The sequence below is a fragment of the Podarcis filfolensis genome (assembly GCF_964270895.1).
Source record: "Podarcis filfolensis genome assembly, chromosome: 2".
Lineage (NCBI taxonomy): Eukaryota > Metazoa > Chordata > Lepidosauria > Squamata > Lacertidae > Podarcis > Podarcis filfolensis.
This window is the reverse complement of record NC_139605.1, coordinates 21,356,898-21,379,837: the sequence shown is the minus strand read 5'-3', so window position 1 is coordinate 21,379,837 and position 22,940 is coordinate 21,356,898. Positions and strand designations below refer to the sequence as shown.

The 22,940-nt window shown below is 46.4% G+C and overlaps 1 protein-coding gene across 3 annotated transcripts in view; it reads left to right on the top strand.

The window, feature by feature from the left end:
* Window positions 1-22,940, top strand: part of FAM3D (FAM3 metabolism regulating signaling molecule D) — a 41,264-nt gene that overhangs the window by 7,822 nt on the left and 10,502 nt on the right. For 2 of the 3 annotated variants that reach the window (XM_083602500.1, XM_083602498.1), the window contains 5 exons: window positions 14,287-14,357; window positions 16,589-16,699; window positions 18,399-18,419; window positions 18,847-18,970; window positions 20,469-20,527. In XM_083602500.1, coding sequence (XP_083458626.1) covers window positions 14,345-14,357; window positions 16,589-16,699; window positions 18,399-18,419; window positions 18,847-18,970; window positions 20,469-20,527 — 328 coding nt within the window. In that variant the 5' untranslated portion in view covers window positions 14,287-14,344. Of the gene's footprint in view, window positions 1-8,944; window positions 8,968-14,286; window positions 14,358-16,588; window positions 16,700-18,398; window positions 18,420-18,846; window positions 18,971-20,468; window positions 20,528-22,940 lie in introns of those variants that run through there. The other variant, XM_083602499.1, reaches the window with a different exon arrangement.

Sequence of the window (22,940 nt, the reverse complement as noted above, 5' to 3'; positions counted from 1 at the left end):
TATTGATTTGTGGGGGATAAAGCTATCGGCTTCCAGCACATATAAAAACATCATAAAATGTCAAGCAAAGGCTGCGTCTACCTCTACTATCGTGGGCAGTATTCCTTTGGATACCAAGTTGCTGGGAATCATGAGTAGAGGGAGAAGCTGTTGTGCTCAGGCCTGATTTAGGACTTCTCATAGACATCTGGTTGGCCACTGTAAGTACAGGGTGCTGGAACAGATGGCCCAGTGGCTGATCCAGCCGGCCTTTTCTTACATTCTTATTAGTAAGCAGTAGCAGCACCTATTCTTGGTGGAAGCTTGAGAACACCTCTAACTCTCTCTTACAGCAGGAAGGAACCAAATATATGCTGGTAGAGGGCCACAGCTCAGTGGAAGAGAGGAAGAGTGTGTGCTTTAGCTGTGTTAGATCCCAGATTCTGTTTCTGGCAGATCTGGTTAAATGGTCTCGGGTAGGAGGGAATCGTGGCACTGTGGGATAAACCACAGAGCCTAGGACTTGCCGATCAGAAGGTTGGCGGTTCGAATCCCCGCAGTGGGGTGAGCTCCCTGCTCCTGCCAACCTAGCAGTTCGAAAGCACATCAACCTAGCAGTTCGAAAGCACAAACTGCAAGTAGATAAATAGGTACCGCTCCGGCAGGAAGGTAAACGGCGTTTCCGTGCAGTGGTGTAGCGTGGGTTGTCAGCACCCGGGGCAAGGCAAGTAATTTGCGCCCCCTAACCCATGGATTTGCGCCCCCTAACCCGTGGATTTGCGCCCCCTAACCCATGGATTTGCCCTAACCCCAGATGTTGCGCCCGGTGCGGCCCGCCCCCCCTGCACCCCCCACGCTACGCCACTGTTTCCGTGCGCTGCTCTGGTTCGCCAGAAGCGGCTTAGTCATGCTGGCCACATGACCCAGAAGCTGTACACCGGCTCCCTTGGCCAATAAAGCGAGATGAGCGCCACAACCCCAGAGTCGGTCACAACTGGACCTAACGGTCAGGGGTCCCTTTACCTTTACTTAGGAGGGAATTGTAGAATCAAAGAGGAATCCTAGAACTGCAGAGTTGGGAGGGATCACCAGGGTCTAAGCCCTGCAATGCAGGAATCTTCTGCCCAACCCACAACCATGAGATTCAGAGTCCTCATCCTCTACCGACTGAGCTGTCCGGCAGCTAAAGGGCTAGGAGAGACTAAGGTTAACCACACACCAAATCTAGGCTAGGAAAAAATGCCAGCAATTCCTTAGAGGGGGTTTCAAAGGCATGGGTTGAATTCAATGCTAATCTAGCTCAGAGCAGATTCATTGAAGTTACGGGGCATGACTAACTTAGGTTCATTGTTTCAGTGGGTAGAGAACTCTGAGTAAACTGCAGAGTAGTCCATGCAACAGGTAATTAAATTGTGGGACAGGCTCTCATAGAAGGCGGTGGTTGCCACCAACTTGGATGGCTTTAAAACAGGAGTAGTCAGACTCATGGACACTATGGTGGTCAATGGCTACTAGCCAAGATGGAAGCTTTGTTCTGCCTTCCATGGTTGGAGGCACTAATGTTTCTGTAGCTCAATCGCTGGGAACCACAGGAAAGCAGAGTGCTCTTGTGCTCAGGTCCTGCATGAGGTTTCCCACAGGCATCTGGGTGGCTACTGTGACAACAAAATATTGGACGAGACAGGCCACTGGCCTCATCCAGGAGGCTCTACTTTTGCTTTTAGGCTAACTTAGTTGGAGACAACCCAATGCTCCTCTGATGTCTTCACCGGGTGTTGCAACCATTGACTTTTGAAGCTCATGCTCAAACTAACATGGCATGGTAATTTGCCACTTAGCACGATTTGGTGAGGATAGAAGGTCTCAATATTGGGAACAGAGAACTGGTGGCCCTCCAGATGTTGCTGGACTCCAACTCCCATCAGCCCCAGCCAGCATGGCCAATGCCCAGAGATGATGAGAGCAACAGTTGCAACCAGAGCGCCACAGGCTTCCCATCCCATAATGGCAACAAAGGGTTGCAGGAAAATAAAGGGCTGCTAGGTAGAAATTAAGTGTTGTCTTCCAAATTAATTCCATGGGTCTTATATCTAAGATCCCAAAATCCTCTGCTTCTAGAGCAGGAGTGGGGAAACTATTACAGGCTGAGGGCCGTAACCGCATCTGGGCAGCCTACTAAGGGCCACATGCCAGGGGCAGACAGAGCCAGAGGCACAAGTGTGTGAAGCTGGGTGTGTGTGTAAATTTTGCCTAGTTTCTGCACACACAACACAAACACATCCTTCTCTAATTTATTTTTATTTAAAAGCATTTATTAACTGCGTTAACATTTAACAAGTCCCTATGCTCCCTATTAGGGACACAAGTGGTGCTGTTCGTTAAACAGAGCCTAGGACTTGCCGATCAGAAGGTCGGCAGTTCGAATCCCCGCAACAGGGTGAGCTCCCATTGCTCGGTCCCTGCTCCTGCCCACCTAGCAGTTCGAAAGCACACAGTGCAAGTAGATAAATAGGTACCGCTCCGGCGGGAAGGCAAATGGCGTTTCCATGTGCTGCTCTGGTTTGCCAGAAGTGGCTTAGTCATGTTGGCCACATGACACGGAAGCTGTACGCCGGCTCCCTCGGCCAATAAAGCGAGATGAGCGCCGCAAGCCCAGAGTCGGTCACAACTGGACCTAATGGTCAGGGGTCCCTTTACCTTTACCTTATGCTCCCTATTATTGAACAGAGTTCTAATAACTATAATAACAGAGCTCAGGGATGCATTCCAGCCAGGCCAAAGGACTCAAGGTGGATCTGAAGCAGTGCTTTTTGAAAAGGGGGTGTGGCCGAGAAGGGGGTGTGTCCTGGGGAATGTTCTGAGAGTCAGACAAAGTCTTAAAGGGGACCACATTTGACCCCTTGTCCCGAGGTCCCCCACCCATGTAATCAAGATTTGGGTTTTTTTCTTTTAAAACGAAGACAGAGAAGTACAAGCAAAACCTGTTTCTCCAGAACATAATAGCAGAACAAACAAAAGGGTGGATGCATCAAGGAACAGTGTCTCTATCAAATTACCTTCTTTAAACGCTAAAAAAAAGAGAGAAAAAGATTGGCTCCAGCTCATCTTTATGCAGTGTTTCCTTTGCTTAATGGGAAGTAGATAGTAGAGAATCCATCCTGTTTCAGCCTGTCATTCCAACAATGGAGGAACCTGAGCACAGGATAATTTTCCTATTCATTCCTATTAATAGGTGGCTGTTTTTGAAGCCAGCAGCCGACATTGCATTTTTAATCTCCATCTTGAGCACAACAGCTATAATAGTTTTCAAGCAAACATATATTTTCCTATTCAGCAAAAAGGCAGCGAGCCAAACATTCATCCCCAGGAAATGTACATAGTTGCATTGGCTTGCACATTAGAGATATGGCCCATTAATTTTATTTCTGGATGTACATAATTGGAATAAGATGAATTGATATTTGCATTTAGGTATGTGCTTATCCATTGTGTGCGCATATATATTAAGATATATCTTAGGGCGTAATTCTGTTATTCCAAATCAGGCATGCTCAAGACTCTGGGAAAGGGGCACACTAATATGACAAAAACTCATTTATACGCCATGAGATAAATTAAGTAAAAAAACGAAAGCGTCATTAAAAAACAGAGTAAAGCACAATGCAATGCTCTCTGTGTGTTTCCATTTTGAGTTTAAGGTAGTTCTGCTGTGCTTCTACACTGCAGTTGAAATCCTATCATGTGCACATTTACCTGGAAGTAAGCGCCATTGAACAGTCTATATGCATTTTTACTTCTGAATAAAAACGCATGGGCTTGTATTGTAATGTGTTCAGTATGTATGTCAATTTCAGTTTGTCATTTTCCTAACTTTAAGTTCAGCTTTCAAGATTTCAACATTTTTTTTAAAAAAGTCCTCGTGAAAATTCATCCGCGTTTTCGTGTGAATTTTTCCTACTATACACATTTGTGTGTGCAGTTTTGCTTAATATAATGCATTCCTGCAAAACAATCCCCCCTAGTACAATGTGGTTTTTTTATGATATCTTCACTAATATAAGGTTTTCAGCAGGCATCTAGTGAGAGCACCTGCCTAATGTTAGTAGGCAGAGAGATTCACAGCGCAATAAAAGACAGAATCCTTGCAAATGCAGAATGAACATTATGTGGCACTTGTAAAAGCGCAAGGTCCACAGCTGAAAGTGGTCAAACTGGTCCCAAGCCATGAAGAACTTTGTATGTAAGTATGTAAGTTCCAACAAATTCCTCCATTGCCTCGCTGACATTTTCATTTCCCAGAAGGTGGAAGAAGCAACAAGGAGATCATCAACTTGGGCTTGGTCCTCACCAACAGAGAGGAACTCATTGACAAATTAGAAGCACTGGGAAACTTGGGAGGAAGTGATCATGTCCCCCTGGGTTTCATGGTACAGAAGCAAGGGAAAGCTGAATGTAGTTAGACCTGCACTATGGACTTTATGAAGGCTGATTTCAAAACATTTAAGGAACTACTGGGGGAGATCCCACAGTCGGTAATACTCAAAGAGAAGGGAGTCCAAGACGGATGGGAGTTTCTTACAGGTGAAATATTGAAGGCACAATTGCAGACAATTTCTTCAAGAAAGAAAAGTGGAAGGCACCTAAAGAAACCAATATGGCTGCATAAGGAGCTTACAGATGAGCTGCGATTTAAGAAGGGCATGTATAAGAAATGGAAGAAAGGGGAAATCACAAAGAAGGAATATACACCAGTAGCCAACAGTTGCAGGGTGAATGTCAGGCAGGCCAAAGCTCAGAGTGAGCTCAGGCTTGCAAGAGAGGTTAAAATTAATCTTAAGAAAGGTTTCTTCAGCTACTTTCGAAGCAAGAGGAAGGTCCTCTGTGTGGAAAAGATGGGGAAATGTTAGCAGGTGTCAGAGAGGAGGCGGAACTGCTCAACACCTACTTTGCATCTGTCTTCACTCAAAAGGAAAACAGTGTGCAACCTGGTGATGACAGGATAAATCGTGTAAGGAGGGAGCTGTAGCCCAAGACAGGAAAATAATGAATTCAGATCTCCAGGGCCTGGTGACCTCCCTGCACCCAAGGGAACTAAAGGAGCTTGTGGATGTAATCTCAGAGCCTCTGTCTATAATCATTGAGAAATCTTGGAGGACAGGTGAGGTTCCTGAAGACTAAAGGTAAAGGGACCCCTGACCATTAGGTCCAGTCATGACCGACTCTGTTTACTGGCCGAGGGAGCCAGCGTACAGCTTCCGGGTCATGTGGCCAGCATGACTAAGCCGCTTCTGGTGAACCAGAGCAGCGCACGGAAACGCCATTTACCTTCCCGCTGGAGCGGTACCTATTTATCTACTTGCACTTTGACGTGCTTTTAAACTGCTAGGTTGGCAGGAGCTGGGACCAAGCAACAGGAGGTCACCCCATCACGGGGATTCGAACCACCAATCTTCTGATGGGCAAGCCCTAGGCTCTGTGGTTTAACCCACAGCGCCACCCGTGTCCCTTTCCTGAAGACTGGAGGCGGGTAAATGTCCCCATCTTCAAAAAGGGCAGTGGGAGATCCAGGTAGCTACTAACCGGTGAGCTTGGCATAAATACCAGGAAAGGTCCTAGAACAGATAATTAAACAGTCCGTCTGTAACCACTTAGAAAAGGAGTTGCCAGGCAGAGATATATGAGGCAAGGTGTAAACTTGTGGAATTCCTTCCCTCAGGAAGTTTGGCTGACTCCCTGGTTTTTTGCCTTCAGGGGAGCACTGAAGACATTACTCTGTCACCAGGCTTTTGGCTTGTTATAATTACTGCCTTCCCACTGCTCTTGTGCAATGCATAGTTTTAAATGTCTGCCTTTAGCCACTAACTATTTATCATCATATCTTACTGCACAAATTGTTTTAAATTGTTCTGACCTGCCTCAGAGCCACCTGGCTGTCAAAAGGCAGGACAGACATTTCAAAAATGAAAAGATAAAATAAAACAAAAAACAATAAAGGTATGTCTGAGTTGTAGCATTTCAGACTGCAGTTTCACATGCTTAGTGTTTCCTATGCCTCTGCCTCCTCCTAAACTCCTCCTCAAGGAAAATTAAAGCCGGCTTTAAAAAATTGTGACTTTTCTCCCATTTTACATGTGTGTGTGTGTGTGTGTGTGTGTGTGTGGAGAGAGAGAGGGGGGGGGAATCAGTGCTAAGTTTCTAGAAAAATAGATGCCATGAACACGTTCCTTGTTTTCTTCGAATGGCAATGGCGCCCACCTGAGAGGTATCAGAACTGAGTTCCGGCGAGTTCCAATTGGGGGGGGGGAAGCCCTGTATCTAATGGAGAACCATTCAGGCCTGCATGCTGACAAATTATTATTATTATTATTTATTTATTTATTTATTTATTTATACCCCGCCCATCTGGCTGAGTTTCCCCAGCCACTCTGGGCGCCTTCCAATCAAATGTTAAAAGCAATACAGCATTAAATATTAAAAACTTCCCTAAACAGGGCTGCCTTCAGATGTCTTTTAAAAAGAAGATAGCTACTTATTTCCTTCACTTCTGAAGGGAGGGCGTTCCACAGGACGGGTGCCGCTACCGAGAAAGCCCTCTGTCTGGTTCCCTGTAACCTCACTTGTCGCAATGAGGGAACCATCAGAAGGCTCTCTGTGCTGGATCTCAGTGTCCGGGCTGAACGATGGGGATGGAGACGCTCCTTCAGGTATACTGTACCGAGGTCGTTTAGGGCTTTAAAGGTCAGCACCAACACTTTGAATTGTGCTCGGAAACGTACTGGGAGCCAATGCAGATCTCGCAGAACCGGTGTTATGTGGTCCCGGCGGCCACTCCCAGTCACCAGTCTAGCTGCCGCATTCTGGATTAGTTGTAGTTTCCAGGTCACCTTCAAAGGTAGCCCCACGTAGAGCGCATTGCAGTAGTCCAAGTGGGAGATAACTAGAGCATGCACCACTCTGGCGAGGCAGTCCGCAGGCAGATAGGGTCTCAGCCTGCATACCAGATGGAGCTGGTAAACAGCTGCCCTGGACACGGATTTGACCTGTGCCTCCATGGACAGCTGTGAGTCCAAAATGACTCCCAGGCTGCGCACCTGGTCCTTCAGGGGCACAGTTACCCCATTCAGGACCAGGGAGTCCTCCACACCCACCGCCCCCTGTCTTATACACTTATTACACTTATGCATCACTAAACAAGAAGATGCAAGTTTGCAGAGAATTAGAATGTGCCGATTTCTATGTCAAGGTGCACTTTTAGAAATAATTACTATAATTTAAATAGAAGTGAAGCTCATCTTGCTGTAGCTGGGAAGACTGTGACCAGGAGACCCTCTTTGCCTGCTCAGCCTGCTGCTCAGGTTGTCGCCGTCGATTGACAACTTCAAGACGCTGCCTGTCTCCCCCGTCAGGTTCTTTATGCGACCGAATTTGGAACATTGAGTGCATTTCTGGCCGCCTCACCTCAAAAAGGATATTGCAGAGTTCAAAGGGGCTCAGGAAAGGACAAAAAATATGATTGAAGAGATGGAATGGCTCTCCTATGAAGAAAGGTTGGGGTGTTTAGGACTAGTGAGGGGGGGGGACAGGAGCGAGAGGCTACATGATAGAAGTTTATAAAGTTATGCATGGCATAGAGAAAGTGGATAGAGATAAGTTTTTCTCCCTCTCTCCTTGGATGGAAAGAGGTTGGATAGCCAGAATGGCAGAGCAGGTTGATGGACTATGCCGAAATGGCAAAATTAACTGGCAAGCTCAGGAACCAAGAAGACAAGAAATTTTTTAAAAAGAAAGAATTGGAAATGTTTATACAGTGGTACCTCGGGTTACATACGCTTCAGGTTACATACGCTTCAAGTTACAGACTCCGCTAACCCAGAAATAGTGCCTCAGGTTAAGAATATTGCTTCAGGATGAGAACAGAAATCGTGCTCTGGCAGCACAGTGGCAGCAGGAGGCCCCATTAGCTAAAGTGGTGTTCCAGGTTAAGAACAGTTTCAGCTTAAGAACAGACCTCTGGAACGAATTAAGTACTTAACCCAAGGTACCACTGTAATGTATATACAAAATTATTGTAAACAGGTTGAAACATCAGCAGGATTTTAAATGCACTTTAAATGTACTAGAAATTACAGATAACTTAGGAAGATGAAAATTTGGGGGAAGTATTGATACGCAGATGAAAACAGAAGTAAGAGCACCCATTAATGGGATGGGGGGAAGTCAGGAGATTCAGATCAATCTCGATACATGAATGTGCAAGACATGTGGATGGAACTTTAACACTTTTTTCTTTGTTTCTGTCTCTTTTTCTTTTCTCTTTTCTATCTATCTATCTATCTATCTATCATCTATCTATCTATATCTATCATCTATCATATGTGTGTGTGTGTGTGTTTAAGAAGTTGGATAGCCATCTGCCATGGATGATTTAGTTGAGATTCCCTCTACGATTCTATGATTCATAACACTAGAACCCGTTGACATCCAATGAAGCTGTGTGTTGGAAGATTCAAGGCACCGCGCATAGTTCAGCTATGGAAACCACTCCCCTAGCGATGGCTGCCAACTTGGATGGCTTTAAAAAGAGGGCTAGAGATGAGGATGAGGATGAGATGAGATGAGATCATCAGCGGCCATGGTTTGCCTCCACTGTTGGATTTTGATCGGGGCAGTGGGTGGGGAGTGTGCGCCACTCCTCTGATCAAATGTGCAGCCCCTCAAAGCTAAATTTTAATTTCCACAGCGGTGCGGAGACAAGTCGCAGGTCTCCAGCATCATGCTTGATTTGGCCCCAAGCCGTGGACTTTGGATCTTTGCACATTCCTAAGCAGGAGGCAAGGAAACAGAAAGACTCTTCTACCTATTGTGTGAATGCCAAACCCAAGCGTTCCATGACAACGTTTAATGTCACCTTTCAGTGCTTTGTTTGTTCAAGGGATTTGCATGTGGTATGAACTGCCTGGGAGGAAAAAGAAGAATATACCCGCATAGGTAATTCTTTTTTTCAAAACTGAATTCTATCTTAGGTAGAACTGGAAACTGTAATCAGGGTCTGACTTCTACAGTATTAAACTATTTTCTTAATTTTTTAAAAATGCTAATAATCAGATAATAAATGTGTATCAGTATCCTGTCTGCTATGTACATTTAAAGCAGTATCATGCCACCTCAAACACACATGGATTCCCCCAAACAATCCTGGGTGCTCTGCAAATGTTTTGGAGTGTATTTCTGCCATCTCTGGCCATTGTTCATGATGCTTTGGGCTAATGGGATGTTGTGGTCCAAAACATCAGTGCAGCGCTAGATTGGGAAAGGCTGGTTTTTGCCTGTTAGTCTCTGCAACACTAAGCTTGTATGGAATGGATGCAATGAAGACCATCCAGCTGTGCGAAAGAAGCATTGTACAGTGGTACCTTGGGTTAAGAACTTAATTCGTTCTGGAGGTCTGTTCTTAACCTGAAAGTGTTCTTAACAGCACGATTTCTGTTCTCATCCTGCAGCAAAGTTCTTAACCCGAGGTACTATTACTGGGTTAGCAGAGTCTGCAACCTGAAGCATCTGTAACCTGAAGCGTACGTAACCTGAGGTACCACTGTACTACTGTTTGTACCTTTACAGAAGAATATGGGGCAGCTACAGAGATACCATTATGGGACACAGGTGGCGCTGTGGTCTAAACCACTGAGCCTAGGGCTTGCCTATCAGAAGGTCGGCGGTTCGAACCCCTGCGATGGGGTGAGCTCCCGTTGCTCAGTCCCTGCTCCTGCCAACCTAGCAGTTTGAAAGCACGTCAAAGTGCAAGTAGATAAATAGGTACCGCTCCGGCGGGAGTTAAACGGCGTTTCTGTGTGCTGCTCTGGTTTGCCAGAAGCGGCTTAGTCATGCTGGCCACATGACCCGGAAGCTGTACACCAGCTCCCTCGGTCTATAGAGCGAGATGAGCACACAACCCCAAAGTCGTCTGCGACTGGACCATATGGTCAGGGGTCCCTTTACCTTTACAGAGATACTATTAGGACCAAAATAATAGGTGCAGTTACCCCCCAAAACTATCACCTCCCCACCAGCAAGATTCACGCGTAAGAGCACTCTCCCTCCCTGTGGTTTCCAGAAACCGGTACAGTGGTCCCTCGAGTTACAAATGCCTCAGGTTACAAACGCTTCAGGTTACAAACTCTGCTAACCTGGAAGAGTTACCTCTAGTTGAGAACTTTGCCCCAGGATGAGAATGGAAATTGTGTGCCGGCGGCACAGCGGCAGCAAGAGGCCCCATTAGCAAAAGCACGCCTCTAGTTAAGAACAGTTTCAGGTTAAGAACGGACCTCTGGAATGAATTAAGTTCGTAACTAGAGGTACCACTATCTTCACAATCATTGTTGCCTCCAACTGGAGGGCCTTCCCAGTAGTGGCGCCTTCCCTGTGGAACGCCCTCCCATCAGATGTCAAGGAAATAAACAACTATCTGACTTTTAAAAGACATCTGAAGGGAGCCCTGTTTAGGGAAGTTTTTAATGTTTGATGCTTTATCGTGTTCAGTTGGGAGCTGCCCAGAGTGGCTGGGGAAACCCAGCCAGATGGGCGGGGTATGAATAAATTATTATTATTATTATTATTATTATTATTATTATTATTATTATTAGGAGGCAGAGCACAGGTGCCATGGCTAGTAGCTATTGATAGCTTTATCCTCGCCTAATCCTCTTTTGAAGCCATCCAAGTAAGTGGCTATCCCTGCAGGAGGGAGTTCCATAGATTAACTATGCTCTGCATAAAGGGTGTCTGTGTCCTGAATCTTACACCATTCACATTAGATGTCTACAAGTTCCGGTGCTGTAAAAGAAGGAGAACAACTTTTACAGGCAGTGACCATATCAGGCACATCTGATGGGTGCGCAACCGCACACATGCACGTTGCGCTGAACCCAGAAGTGGCCCAACAATGTCACAGAAAAGGGTGGGGCATGGGCAGAATGGGGCGTTTGCAGGCTTTTTCAATGGTGTTTAAAATACAGTGATACCTCGGGTTAAGTACTTAATTCGTTCCGGAGGTCTGTCCTTAACCTGAAACTGTTCTTAACCTGAAGCACCACTTTAGCAAATGGGGCCTCCTGCTGCTGCTGTGCCGCCGGAGCACGATTTCTGTTCTCATCCTGAAGCAAAGTTCTTAACCTGAGGTAATATTTGTGGGTTAGCGGAGTGTGTAACCTGAAGCGTATGTAACCTGAAGCGTATGTAACCCGAGGTACCACTGTATATGCCATTTCACTTAACAGTGTGGTGACTTGGAACGTAATTGGTAGTTGCCTGTGCTTTCATTATGAGGTGGCCGACGACTGCTCTGCCACCTCCCTCTTCTCCTCACCCCCTTGCTGACTGTAAAATTGTTTGCGGGAGATTGTGGGGCGAGTGAAGCTGAGAAAACAGTGGCATCTGTTAAGATCACCTCCTGAGTTTCTGATAGAGGTGAGCTTTCTTGAATTGAGGGCTTCCGGATTCTCAGCTTAGCCATGGCAACACTGTACTAAGCTCGTTGGCAACGGACAGGACGAAGACGGGCCTCGCTGTGTGAGCGGAAAACCACATTACTGTTTGTGCCTTTGCAAGAGAAAGAGGGCAGTGATGTGGTTTAGTGCTGGGGAGGATTAAGTGCTGTTTGGGCCCTGTAGAGAAAAATGGGATCTGGATTAGATCGACCTTTGGAGTGATCCAGCAGGGCTCTTCTCCTGTTTTTGGGAGGAACACAAAGAGGTTTAAAGACTCTCTCAAGGCAAAGCTTTGAAAATGTAGTATAAACACTGACAACTGGGAAATACTGGCCTGGAAGTACTCCAGTTTGAGAACTAAGTACGAAAGGGAGAAACATGCTAAGAGGAAGGCTTATGTCCTCACTCTGGAAGGACGTGTGGATCCAGAATTGGCCTCCACAGTCACTTATGGACTTACTGTTAAAACCGTGTTCATGGAAGACAATCTTACTTGGCTACGAGTGATAGAAGAAGAAGAAGAGGAAGAAGAAGAAGAAGAAGAAGGGAGGAACACACAGCTTTCCAGGGGAAAGAGAGGAAGATCAGACAGATTACAAAGCAGCAAGGCAATGCAGGATACCCTTGCTGATGCATTTTAAAGACGGGTTAATTTAAAATCAAGTTTCAAAATCATATTTTTAAAAAAAAATTAAGGACAGCCAAGTGCTCCTGTTTTGGAATGGTACGATAGCAGAGGAAGGCTCTGCTTCTGGAGATGGCAAGAGGGGGGAATGTATTTCACAACTAATGTTGAATGTATTTTAATCTTTATATAACATTTATATACCTGCAGAGAGAGGAATTTAGCCCTCGGCTGTTTTGCATTTAATAAGACGTTTAAATAAATCAGTAAATGAGAAACCATGGGATTAAGTGCAATCTGAATTATTAAAAAGAATAATAAACACACCACACCCAGCGTGGCCACGTTATTTCCCAACCTGAGACAGAAAATCCCACAAGTGTCACTCCTTGGGAGTAAAAGTTCAGCAATAATAAATTTAAAATGAAAAACCTTTTGCTGTCCCTTTCGTGACCCCTCAAAACTGGCTGCCTGAGGCAGTCACCTTTGTCTAATGTATGGAAGTGAGAGCTGAACCATAAAGAAGGCCGAAGAATTGATGCTTTTGAATTCTGGTGCTGGGGGAGACTCTTGAGAGTCCCATGGACTGCAAGAAGATCAAACCTCTCCATTCAGGAAATCAGCCCTGAGTGCTCACTGGAAGGACAGATCCTGAAGCTGAGGCTCCAATATTTTGGCCACCTCATGAGAAGAGAAGACTCCCTGGAAAAGACCCTGGTGTTGGGAAAGATGGAGGGCACAAGGAGAAGGGGACGACAGAGGACGAGATGGTTGGACAGTGTTCTCGAAGCTACCAGCATGAGTTTGACCAAACTGCGGGAGGCAGTGGAAGGCAGGAGGGCCTGGCATGCTCTGGTCCATGGGGTCATGAAGAGTCGGACACGACTAAACGACTAAACAACAAGAAGGAATGGTGCTGACCGGCTGTGAGCAGAGATCTAGCTTGGTAGGCATCCTGTTTTGAGATGTATGGCACTGTAGAGACAAAGGTGTGGTGGTTAGAATGTCAGGCGAGGACTCAGAAGACCCAGATTTGAATCCCTGCTCAGCCATGAAGTTCACTGGGCAACCTGGGACTAGTCCCTCATTCTCAGCTTAATGTATCATACTGGGTTGTTGTGAAGATTACAGTGGAACAGATAATTATAGCTGTCACCTTGAGCTTCTAAGAGAAAGGGTGGGAAATCAATACAATCATAATAAACTCACTTCCCCATTGTTTGCCACTCAAAAGTCATTAACACAGCAAAATAATGTCCTTCTCTCTGTCTCTGTCTCACAAAGATAAACAGCAACCGAAAATCCTCTTATTTATAGTACTTAGCTCTAGAGCTCTCAATTTTTCATCTTCCCAACCTTATCCCATTTGTGCATCATTTCATTATACCGTATTTTTCGCCCCATAGGACGCACCTAGTTTTTTTGGGGGGGGAAATAAGGGGGGGGAAATTATTTCCCCCCCAGGCGTGGGGCCGGCACGGGGGAAGCCCAAGCTTCCCCCGACCCCAGCCCCGAGAACAGCCTGCTATCCGCAAGCCTAGGGAGCCCAGCGGGAAGTCGCACCTATCTCCCCAGGCTTGCGGAGAGCTGCGCGAAGCCCCGGCGCGCTCTTCAGCATGCCTCAGGCTTCAGAATGCAGGCAGCTCTGCGCAACCCTCAGGAGACCGGCGCGACTTCGCGCCGGGCTCCCTAGGGCTGCAGGCAGCTCTGTGCGGAGCTTCCTGAAGCCTGCATTCGCCCCATAGGACACACACACATTTCCCCTTCATTTTTGGAGGGGAAAAAGTGCGTCCTATAGGGCGAAAAATACGGTATGTTCTTTTCAAAGTCTGCACAAAAATTCATATGTAGTTTCATGCAAATTTCTCCCACTACATGCAAGTATTGTGAGTGATTTTGCCTAAAATATGCATTCGGCGAGCAGTTTTCTCTAATATAATGTAGTTTTCGTACAGCATTGTCACAAATACATGCATTTCAGGTCACATGTGTTTGTTGGAGAACTACACAATGTGAATTTCAAAGGGTTAGGTGTGTGTTTGGTTCACACGGTTTGAGGAAGTATAAACTGTGTGAATGTGCTTTAAAGTGCAAAGTGGCTTAATCTTTCCCTCTCCCTGCTCTACATCTGCTATTTTTATCATTCAATTAGATGTCTTGTTAAATCAAGACCACTGGCCTTTTTTTTGCTTTCAACAGGTCGGCTCGCGACATTTGACAAGCTTCTGGACATATTTCGTTACGTTGGAACGAAAGGATGAGAGTGACAGGTAAGAAAAGAGGCCCCTTTTCCCCCCCTGAGGCAAAAATGCCTCAGGACATTTTCTTTATATTCTCACATACCTCACCTTGGTGTCAGTTTCTCACCCGTTGTCAGGTACAACATAGCAGAAAGTTCAGCAAGGAAAATGGGGTGGGGGCAGGTAACACCATCCCCGGGGCAGCCCTACAAATGTTGGAAGATTTAGGACAGACAAGCAGACAAAAGAAAGCATCTCTTCACACAGTGCATAAACTATAGATTCTGCTCCTGCAAGAGGTAGTGATGGTCAATAACTTTCATGGCTTTAAAGGAGAATTGGACAAATTAGCAGAGATTCCTGCATTGCAGAAGGTTGGGCTAGAATTGGGTCCCTTCCAACTCTAAGCTTCTATGATTCTTCTCGGTCCAGTATACCTGAAGGAGCGTCTCCACCTCCAAAGGTCTGCCCAGACACTGAGGTCCAGCGCCGAGGGCCTTCTGGCAGTTCCCTCCCTGCGAGAAGCCAAGTTGCAGGGATCCAGGCAGAGAGCCTTCTCGGTAGTGGCACCCGCCCTGTGGAACGCCCTCCCACCAGATGTCAAAGAGAAAAATAACTAACAAACTTTTAGAAGACATCTGAAGGCAGCCCTGTTTAGAGAAGCTTTTAATGTTTAATAAGTTATTGTATTTTAATATTCTGTCGGAAGCCGCCCAGGGTGGCTGGGGAAACCCAGCCAGATGGGCAAGGTATAAATAATATATTATTATTATTATTATTATTATTATTATTATTATTATGGCACATAAGAATAACCAGGAAGGCAAAGCCATAGTCAAGAGGCAGTAATGCTTCCAAGCATCAGTCGCTGGAAACCACAGGAGGGAGGTGTGCTCTTGTATTAGGCTCTGAAACACCATCACAAAACCAGTTGCAGGGACTCACAAGTGGGGAAAACACTGTTCCACTCATGGCCTGCTTGCATGCTTTCCATGGGCCTTGGGTTGGCCACTTTGAGAATAAGATGCTGGACTAGACGGGCATTTAGCCTGATCCAGCAGAATTCTTATTATGTTCTTATTATGTTGAAAGCCAGCTACATCTAGCTGTGGGGACATGCGCAGATGGCCAGGGGGAAAAAAAAACCCGCCACCCTCTAGAAAATACAGCCTTTATAGCCAAGGCACCATTTCGCTCTCCAAAGAGGTCAGCGCTCCATCCATTACTACAAACTTCAAATCTCCATCAAACCATCGTCTGGGCGTTGTGGTGGATCTAAATGCCCATTGTGCATAGCGTTTAGGTTTTATATTATGTTGGAAGCCCAGAGTGGCTGGGGCAACCCAGTCAGATGGGTGGGGAATAAATTATTATTATTATTATTATTGATAGTGCCCTTGTGGACAAAGTATCACTTCTTTTTTAATTTTTATTTATGATTTCCAATTTTATACATTTCAATAATCATTTTAAGATCTCAAAACTTGGCTTCCTTCCCCCTCTTTCTACGATTCCTTAAATTTATTTTTTTAATATATTTTCTGCATATTCCAAATTAACTTAACTTAATCACTTCTTCATCTTTAGATATATACGCTTATAAACCTGCAGGTTATTACAGTAATCCTGTCAACGTTCTTATCTGTTTACAATTTGTTTGTAAATATTGAATAAACCATTTCCATTCTTTTATTTAAAAAAAAAAGTTATCTTGATTTCTTATTTTTCCGGTAAGTTTCGCCATTTCTGCATATTCCAAAAGTTTTTGTAACCATTCCTTCTTTCGTCGGGATTTCTTCTTCTTTCTGTTTTTGAGCAAATAACATTCTTGCCTCTGTAGCTGCAGATGAAGTGTGACTTCTTGCCTAGTTAGGGCCCTTTACGATTTCACAATGGGCAAATATAAATCCTTCGTTAAATCAAACCTCCTCTGCAAGAGGAATGTGCCCCAGCAAGCTCTTCATTGTAAGTGGTGGCTCCTTGATTTAGTTCATTGTCTCAACTTTTGAGACCCACCCGGAGAGTGGGAACTAGCTGGTCCAGTAGGCGATGCCTTCTGAATGACTACCATCTTATGAAGACTTGCGCTGTCATCCAGCTTTTAAAGCTGGACTGATTTGCAGACTTGGGGTTGGGCTCTTTGCTTGTTTGCTCAGGAACACACCCGGCCTCATTCTTCTGCCTTGCCGCCGGCAGTCTGTCCACCTGCTCTGCTCCTACCTTTCACCTGACCCCCCCCCCCCGTCTCCCTTCTGACTCAGGTTTGCTGCGAATCCTGGCCGTGCTGTTCACCTTGGCAACAACTTGGCTTTTTGTCAACACCTATTTCAATCACACTGGCATGAAATCCATCAGCTTGAGGAGCTGGCTGGGTGAGTAAGTTGTGATTGTAACCACAGAACTTTTCCCCCTCTCTCCTCCCGCTGAGCTTTCCTTCCTTTACACCTGAGAGAGCAGCCAGAGGGCAAGGATCTCTCTTGCAGCTTCCCACACACCCAAAATTAGAAGCAGGCCCAAGATCCTCACCTGATAGCTCTGTGGGGTTGCCAGGTCACAACCCAAAGGATCCACTTATGTGGTCTCCTTTGACAGCCACAAAGCAGAATTCAGGTGGGATTTTTGTCCTTGGGGGCATCTTCCCAGCAGCCCCAGCTGGAGTACTGGATTGGTGGAAGCTGTCTGTTATGTACTGAGTTGAATAGGATCCAAAATGCAGCAGTCTGATTGGTCCTAGAACAATAGGATTCAGAATGCAGCAGTCTGATTGGTCCTAGAACAATAGGATCCAGAAGGCAGCAGTCTGATTGGTCTACAGGAGCCACCCAATCCAGCTCCAGGTGGAAGTGAATCCGCAACCTGATTGGCCTACAGGAGAATCCCAGAATTAGCCAATCACGTGGGGCCCATTGTGTAAATAATGTATATAAAGCAGATATTCTGGGGGAACTTCCATTCCTCCTCACCACTATGAGCTGAATAAAGAGCATGAAATCCACTCTCGACTCCAAGTATATTTCCCTGTCCTACACAAAGCAGGCTTGTCCATGAGGCAAGGCTGGGGTAGCTGCCGTTTCTGCTGAGCTCTCACCGAAATCTCACAAGATCTCACACACTCTGCGAGATCTCGCCAGAACCCGCTGTCATCGTCATTACTTTTGCAAGCACCACCATATGACCCCGATAAGGGGGGTGGCAGTGGGGCAGCACCTTCCCATCTCACCTCAGGTGGCGAAACGGGATGCGCCACCCCGGTCCTACCAGGTCCTAGCTAAAATGCATGGGGTCGGTTGCGGCTCTTCCCCTGGTCCCATCCATTTCAGTGTGTCTTCCATAAGATAATTCCCCAGAGGATTGTGTGTAAGGGCCAAAAACAGACGTGGGGGACATTTGGGCCTCCAGATATTACTGAACTAAACTTCCCATCATCCCTGGCCATTGGCCATGCTTGCTGGGGCTGATGGGAGTTGTAGTTCAGAACACCCCAAGGACCAAAATTTCCCCACACCTGGCCTTTTGTTGCTGTTTAGTCGTTTAGTCGTGTCCGACTCTTCGTGACCCCATGGACCAGAGCACGCCAGGCACTCCTGTCTTCCACTGCCTCCCACAGTTTGGTCAAACTCATGTTAGTAGCTTCAATAACACTGTCCAACCATCTCGTCCTCTGTCGTCCCCTTCTCCTTGTGCCCTCCATCTTTCCCAACATCAGGGTCTTTTCCAGGGAGTTTTCTCTTCTCATGAGGTGGCCAAAGTATAGGAGCCTCGGCTTCAGGATCTGTCCTTCCAGTGAGCACTCAGGGCTGATTTCCTTCAGAATGGATAGGTTTGATCTTCTTGCAGTCAATGGGACTCTCAAGAGTCTCCTCCTAGAACAGGGCTAAGCCAGCAACGGCAGGAGCATTATTGTGCCAAATTCATGATGAGTACACTTGAGTGTTCAAGGAAACCAGCGAGAAAGACTTGGGGGGGGGGCTTTTCTGTCCTCGTCACACATTTGTTGTTACCTTGTATAAATATCTGCATGAAACAACGAAGACTTTTCCTTCTGCTTTTGTTTCCTTGCCATCTCTGCAGGTAGCGGAGTGAAGCCGACCAGTGAGTACACTGCCTTTGTGTTCAACTCCGTTGTATAACCTGATATTTATTAACAGTTCTCTGGAACTCAGGGTGAAGGATGAATATATACAACTGTCTCAAGACTATGTACAGCAGAGTACATAACCATATAGATGTCAACTTCATGTGGATGCCTAGCTGGACATTGAGGACTTACATTAATTTACGTATATGTTTAACTTCAGATGCATTCACTCATAGTCACTCTGTCTGCAATGTGAACTAATGGTGTTTTCCACCTGACTATTAGTATTCTTCCTTTTTATTTGTTTCTAGTAATCCCCTTACCCCTTCCTTTCCTCTGCTAAATATGCACATAAAAAATGGTTGTTGTTTTTTTTTAAAAAAAAAATGATATTAGTGCTGTGATGCAAACTGCAGGTTGGATTTTCTTTTTCCTTGTCAGAAAAGCACATTGTCCGGCATAAATGCGGCAACCAAAGACCCTGCCCCAGCCATAGTTTCGCCTTCAGAATCACTAGCGGCGCAGCCAATGTGGTCGGACCTTCCATGTGCTTCGACAATGTTAAGTAAGTTCTGTGCAAAGGTGCAGCACGTTACGCACCACCATGTGTCCATGTTTCATGAAGTAGCCTGTGCTGGCCTGGGTGGCTTTAAAAGAGGGTGAGGCAAATTCATGGAAGAGAAGGCTGTCTTCTGCTCTCACCACGAGAGGCAGAATAATAATAATAATAATAATAATAATAATAATAATAATAATAATAATTTATTTATACCCCGCACATCTGGCTGAGTTTCCCCCAGCCACTCTGGGCAGCTCCCAATCGAGTGTTAAAAACAATACAGCATTAAATATTAAAAACTTCCCTAAACACGGTTGCCTTCAGATGTCTTTTAAAGATAAGATAGCTGCTTATTTCCTTCACTTCTGAAGGGAGGGCGTTCCACAGGGCGGGTGCCACTACCGAGAAAGCCCTCTGTCTGGTTCCCTGTAACCTCACTTCTCGCAGCGAGGGAACCACCAGAAGGCCCTCGGCACTGGACCTCAGTGTCCGGGCTGAACGATGGGGTTGGAGACTCTCCTTCAGGTATACAGGACCGAGGCTGTTTAGGGCTTTAAAGGTCAGCACCAACACTTTGAATTGTGCTCGGAAACGTACTGGGAGCCAATGCAGATCTCTCAGGACTGGTGTTATGTGGTCCCAGTGGCCACTCCCAGTCACCAGTCTAGCTGCCGTATTCTGGATTAATTGCAGTTTCCGGGTGACCTTCAAAGGTAGCCCCACGTAGAGCGCATTGCAGTAGTCCATGCGGGAGATAACCAGAGCATGCACCACTCTGGCAAGACAGTCCACGGGCAGGTAGGGTCTCAGCCTGCATACCAGGTGGAGCTGGTAGACAGCTGCCCTGGACACAGAATTAACCTGCGCCTCCATGGACAGCTGTGAGTCTAAAATGACTCTTATGCGTCTGAATGCCAGTTGATGGGAATCCCAGGTGGTTTTTTAATGGGCACTGGACACTGTGAGAGCAGGATGCTGAGCCAGATGGGCCTTTGGCCTGGCCTTGGGTTGCCATACACCCGGAATTTCCTGGGCGTAGCCAGAATACGGCAGTTATAAGCTCAACAACTTTGCCACACACACACACACACACACACACACACAGTGCAATAACTTTTGTCTCCGCATTTTCACTTTTCAAAATATGGCAAACCTACCTGACCCAGCAGAGCTTTTCTTCCAGTAATAAGATTTTTATTAAAGTTTCCCATACTGCAAAAAGATAAGAGCTACAAAAAATACAGGTAGAACAAACAGAAGGTGGAGTCCTCTTTTAAGGGTAGTTCTTAGGCCTTGCCACCCACAGAAGGGAGGAGCTCACCTGGGATATTTCCTTTCTCCTCCCAGCCTCTCATCCTGGATGACTGACATTTCCCGGTCTCCCACCCAGGGCTCTCCATCAACCATCTACTGCCCCCTTGAGTATGCAACCCTGCAGGACTTTCTGTATAGCCCTATGTGCCTAATTCCCCCTCCCTTTCTTCCTCTTCTTCTTCTTTTACAGGGTGTTAAGCAGCATAAAAAATAACGTTGGCCGGGGTTTAAACATTGCGCTTGTCAATGGTGAGTTGTTGTTTTTTAGGGGTCAACTGTTCACGCAGTTCCCCCCTGTTCTTTGGGTTCCTTTTTAATGTTTCCTTTTGCAGTGACTGCCTGCACGAAGGTCACATCCGCACCTTGCATTTAAAGTGCTCTTATACCACTTTAACAGTTCCAGCTTCCCCCCATGGAATCCTGGGAGTTGTAGTTTGTTAAGGGTGCTGGGATATGCAGCTCTGTGAGGCGGGTCACCTAACAATTTCCAGCACCCTTAACAAACGACCCTTCCCAGGGTTCTTTGGGGGGAAACCAGGACTGTTAAAGTGGCAGAAGAGTGCTTCAACTTCCTGGTGTCGATGTGACCTGACACTTCCTGCTGTATCAGGAACTCAGGTGTCTCTCTGGGATACCTGTTAACTTCAGAAGTGGAAATCGTAGTTTTGCAGGGAGAGGAGTGGTAGGGATCTTTAACAGAGGATGCTACGCACTCCACGCAATTGCAATTCTCCAAAATCCATAAGTGTTAAAGTGGTGCAAAGCACATTCAGATCCTACAGACTAGACCTGTTTAGCAATGGCACACAGCACTGTCCTTGTAGAGCTGTACCACCTCTCAAACCACTGCCTGCTTGAATGTGCCTCCACATCAGAGCCACCATGTAGCTGGAAACCTTGACATTGTCATTGGCTCTCTTAGAGCGTCATAAGAGGACCAAGTCCGTTTCCTGTCTGCAAAAAGCAGCAGGTTCTAACCCTTTAGGTGTCCCCATTCTCGCGCTGCCGGATTCCAACTCCCGCTGGTCCCAACCAGCACAGCCAACAACCAGGGATGATGGGAGTTCTAGTCCGGTGTTATCTAAAGGGCCACCGGCACTTTATTCCTGCTGTAAAGCAAGGGTGTTTACTAATGACTGGTCATCCACCAACTGTGGCGGTCCAGGCTTAATTAGGAAACAGGGCATTTCCCAGGGATTCAGCCCATCTAAAAGGCATGCAGTGGCATAGTGTGGCAGGGACCAGGAGGGGCACCAAATTCTGAGGGGGTGCAACTCGGCTCCCCCACACAGAGATCCCTGCCCTGGCCCGGCGAAGGCAGCAGAGCAGCACAGGCCCACAATGAGTGGGCCCAGACAGAGGGAGGTGGGCAACGCCTAACCCCAGTGTAGCCCGGCCCACTGCTCCTCTCAGTAGGTACTGGGGGGATTTTAAGGCCCACAGTGGCTCGCTGGGTTCCCCCCGTGTGGGCAGGCAGCACAGCACAGCCCCGCTTGGCTCCGGGGGAGAGGGCACTGCGGCAGCAGCTTGCCTGCTGCGGGTGCTGACAACCCATGCTATGCCACTGGCTTTCTGATATGGAAACCCTGTCCTCTAGCCCAAAGCATGCCAATATTATTATTTTTAATGACATTTTGCATCTTTTCAGAAGAACCCTCCTTTACACATTTTTTTGAGGGGAGGGGTAGAACACATATTTTAAAAGCTGAATATATTGGATGTTACTTTAGCTTGATCTGCAGGCACATGCAGTAGGGGAAAGTCCGTAACTGTACCTGGGGATCTCTGCAGCCTCAGCTGCCAAACAGTTAACTGATGCTGGGATAGGGTGGGGTTTGGTATCCAGAAGGTGAACAATGTTTTTGGTGTCAGTGCGAAAACGGTTTTCAAGAAGCTCCAGTCTAGCCAACTCTTCTTGTTTGCAGTTCTCAGTTCCTGGAGCAAAAAATTAAAATAAATCAGTCCAAACTATTTCACTTTGGAGTGAATGGTTTGTGTTCCATCCGGGTGGTCCACATTGACGCTCCACTCCACACACCCTTTTCCAGTCTAGGCTGATGTGGAAGTCGAGCATTGGAACACGGATGGAAGCATGCCTCTCCTTTATTCTGCAATAAAACTGAGCCGATCCCTTCTTCTCATAAAATTTAAAGATAAGTGCTTTGACCTTGAGAAAATGGTATGGCATCTGGCAGGCGCAATGGGAAGTGGGCACCGTTCAGGTCTGAAGGAAAACGTGTTCGGTGAGCTGCAGCTAACACAAACACCCTTCTGTGTGTTACTTGGCATTGTGTACTTTGCACAAAGAAAGCAGCAGGCAGGCCACGAGAGGCAACTGCAAATGTTGTTAATGTAAAGGGGAATGCTTTTTAGACCATTGTTTTTGGACCTTGGGTTGTCCTGGTTTATAATGACTTCTTTCCTGTTCATCCATTTACAGTGGTACTTCTGGTTAAGAACTTAATTCGTTCTGGAGGTCCGTTCTTAACCTGAAAGTGTTCTTAACCTGAGGTACCACTTTAGCTAATGGGGCCTCCTGCTGCTGCCATGCCACCAGAGCACGATTTCTGTTCTCATCCTGAAGCAAAGTTCTTAACCTGAGGTACTATTTCTGGGTGAGCGGAGTCTGTAACCTGAAGTGTCTGTAACCTGAAGTGTCTGT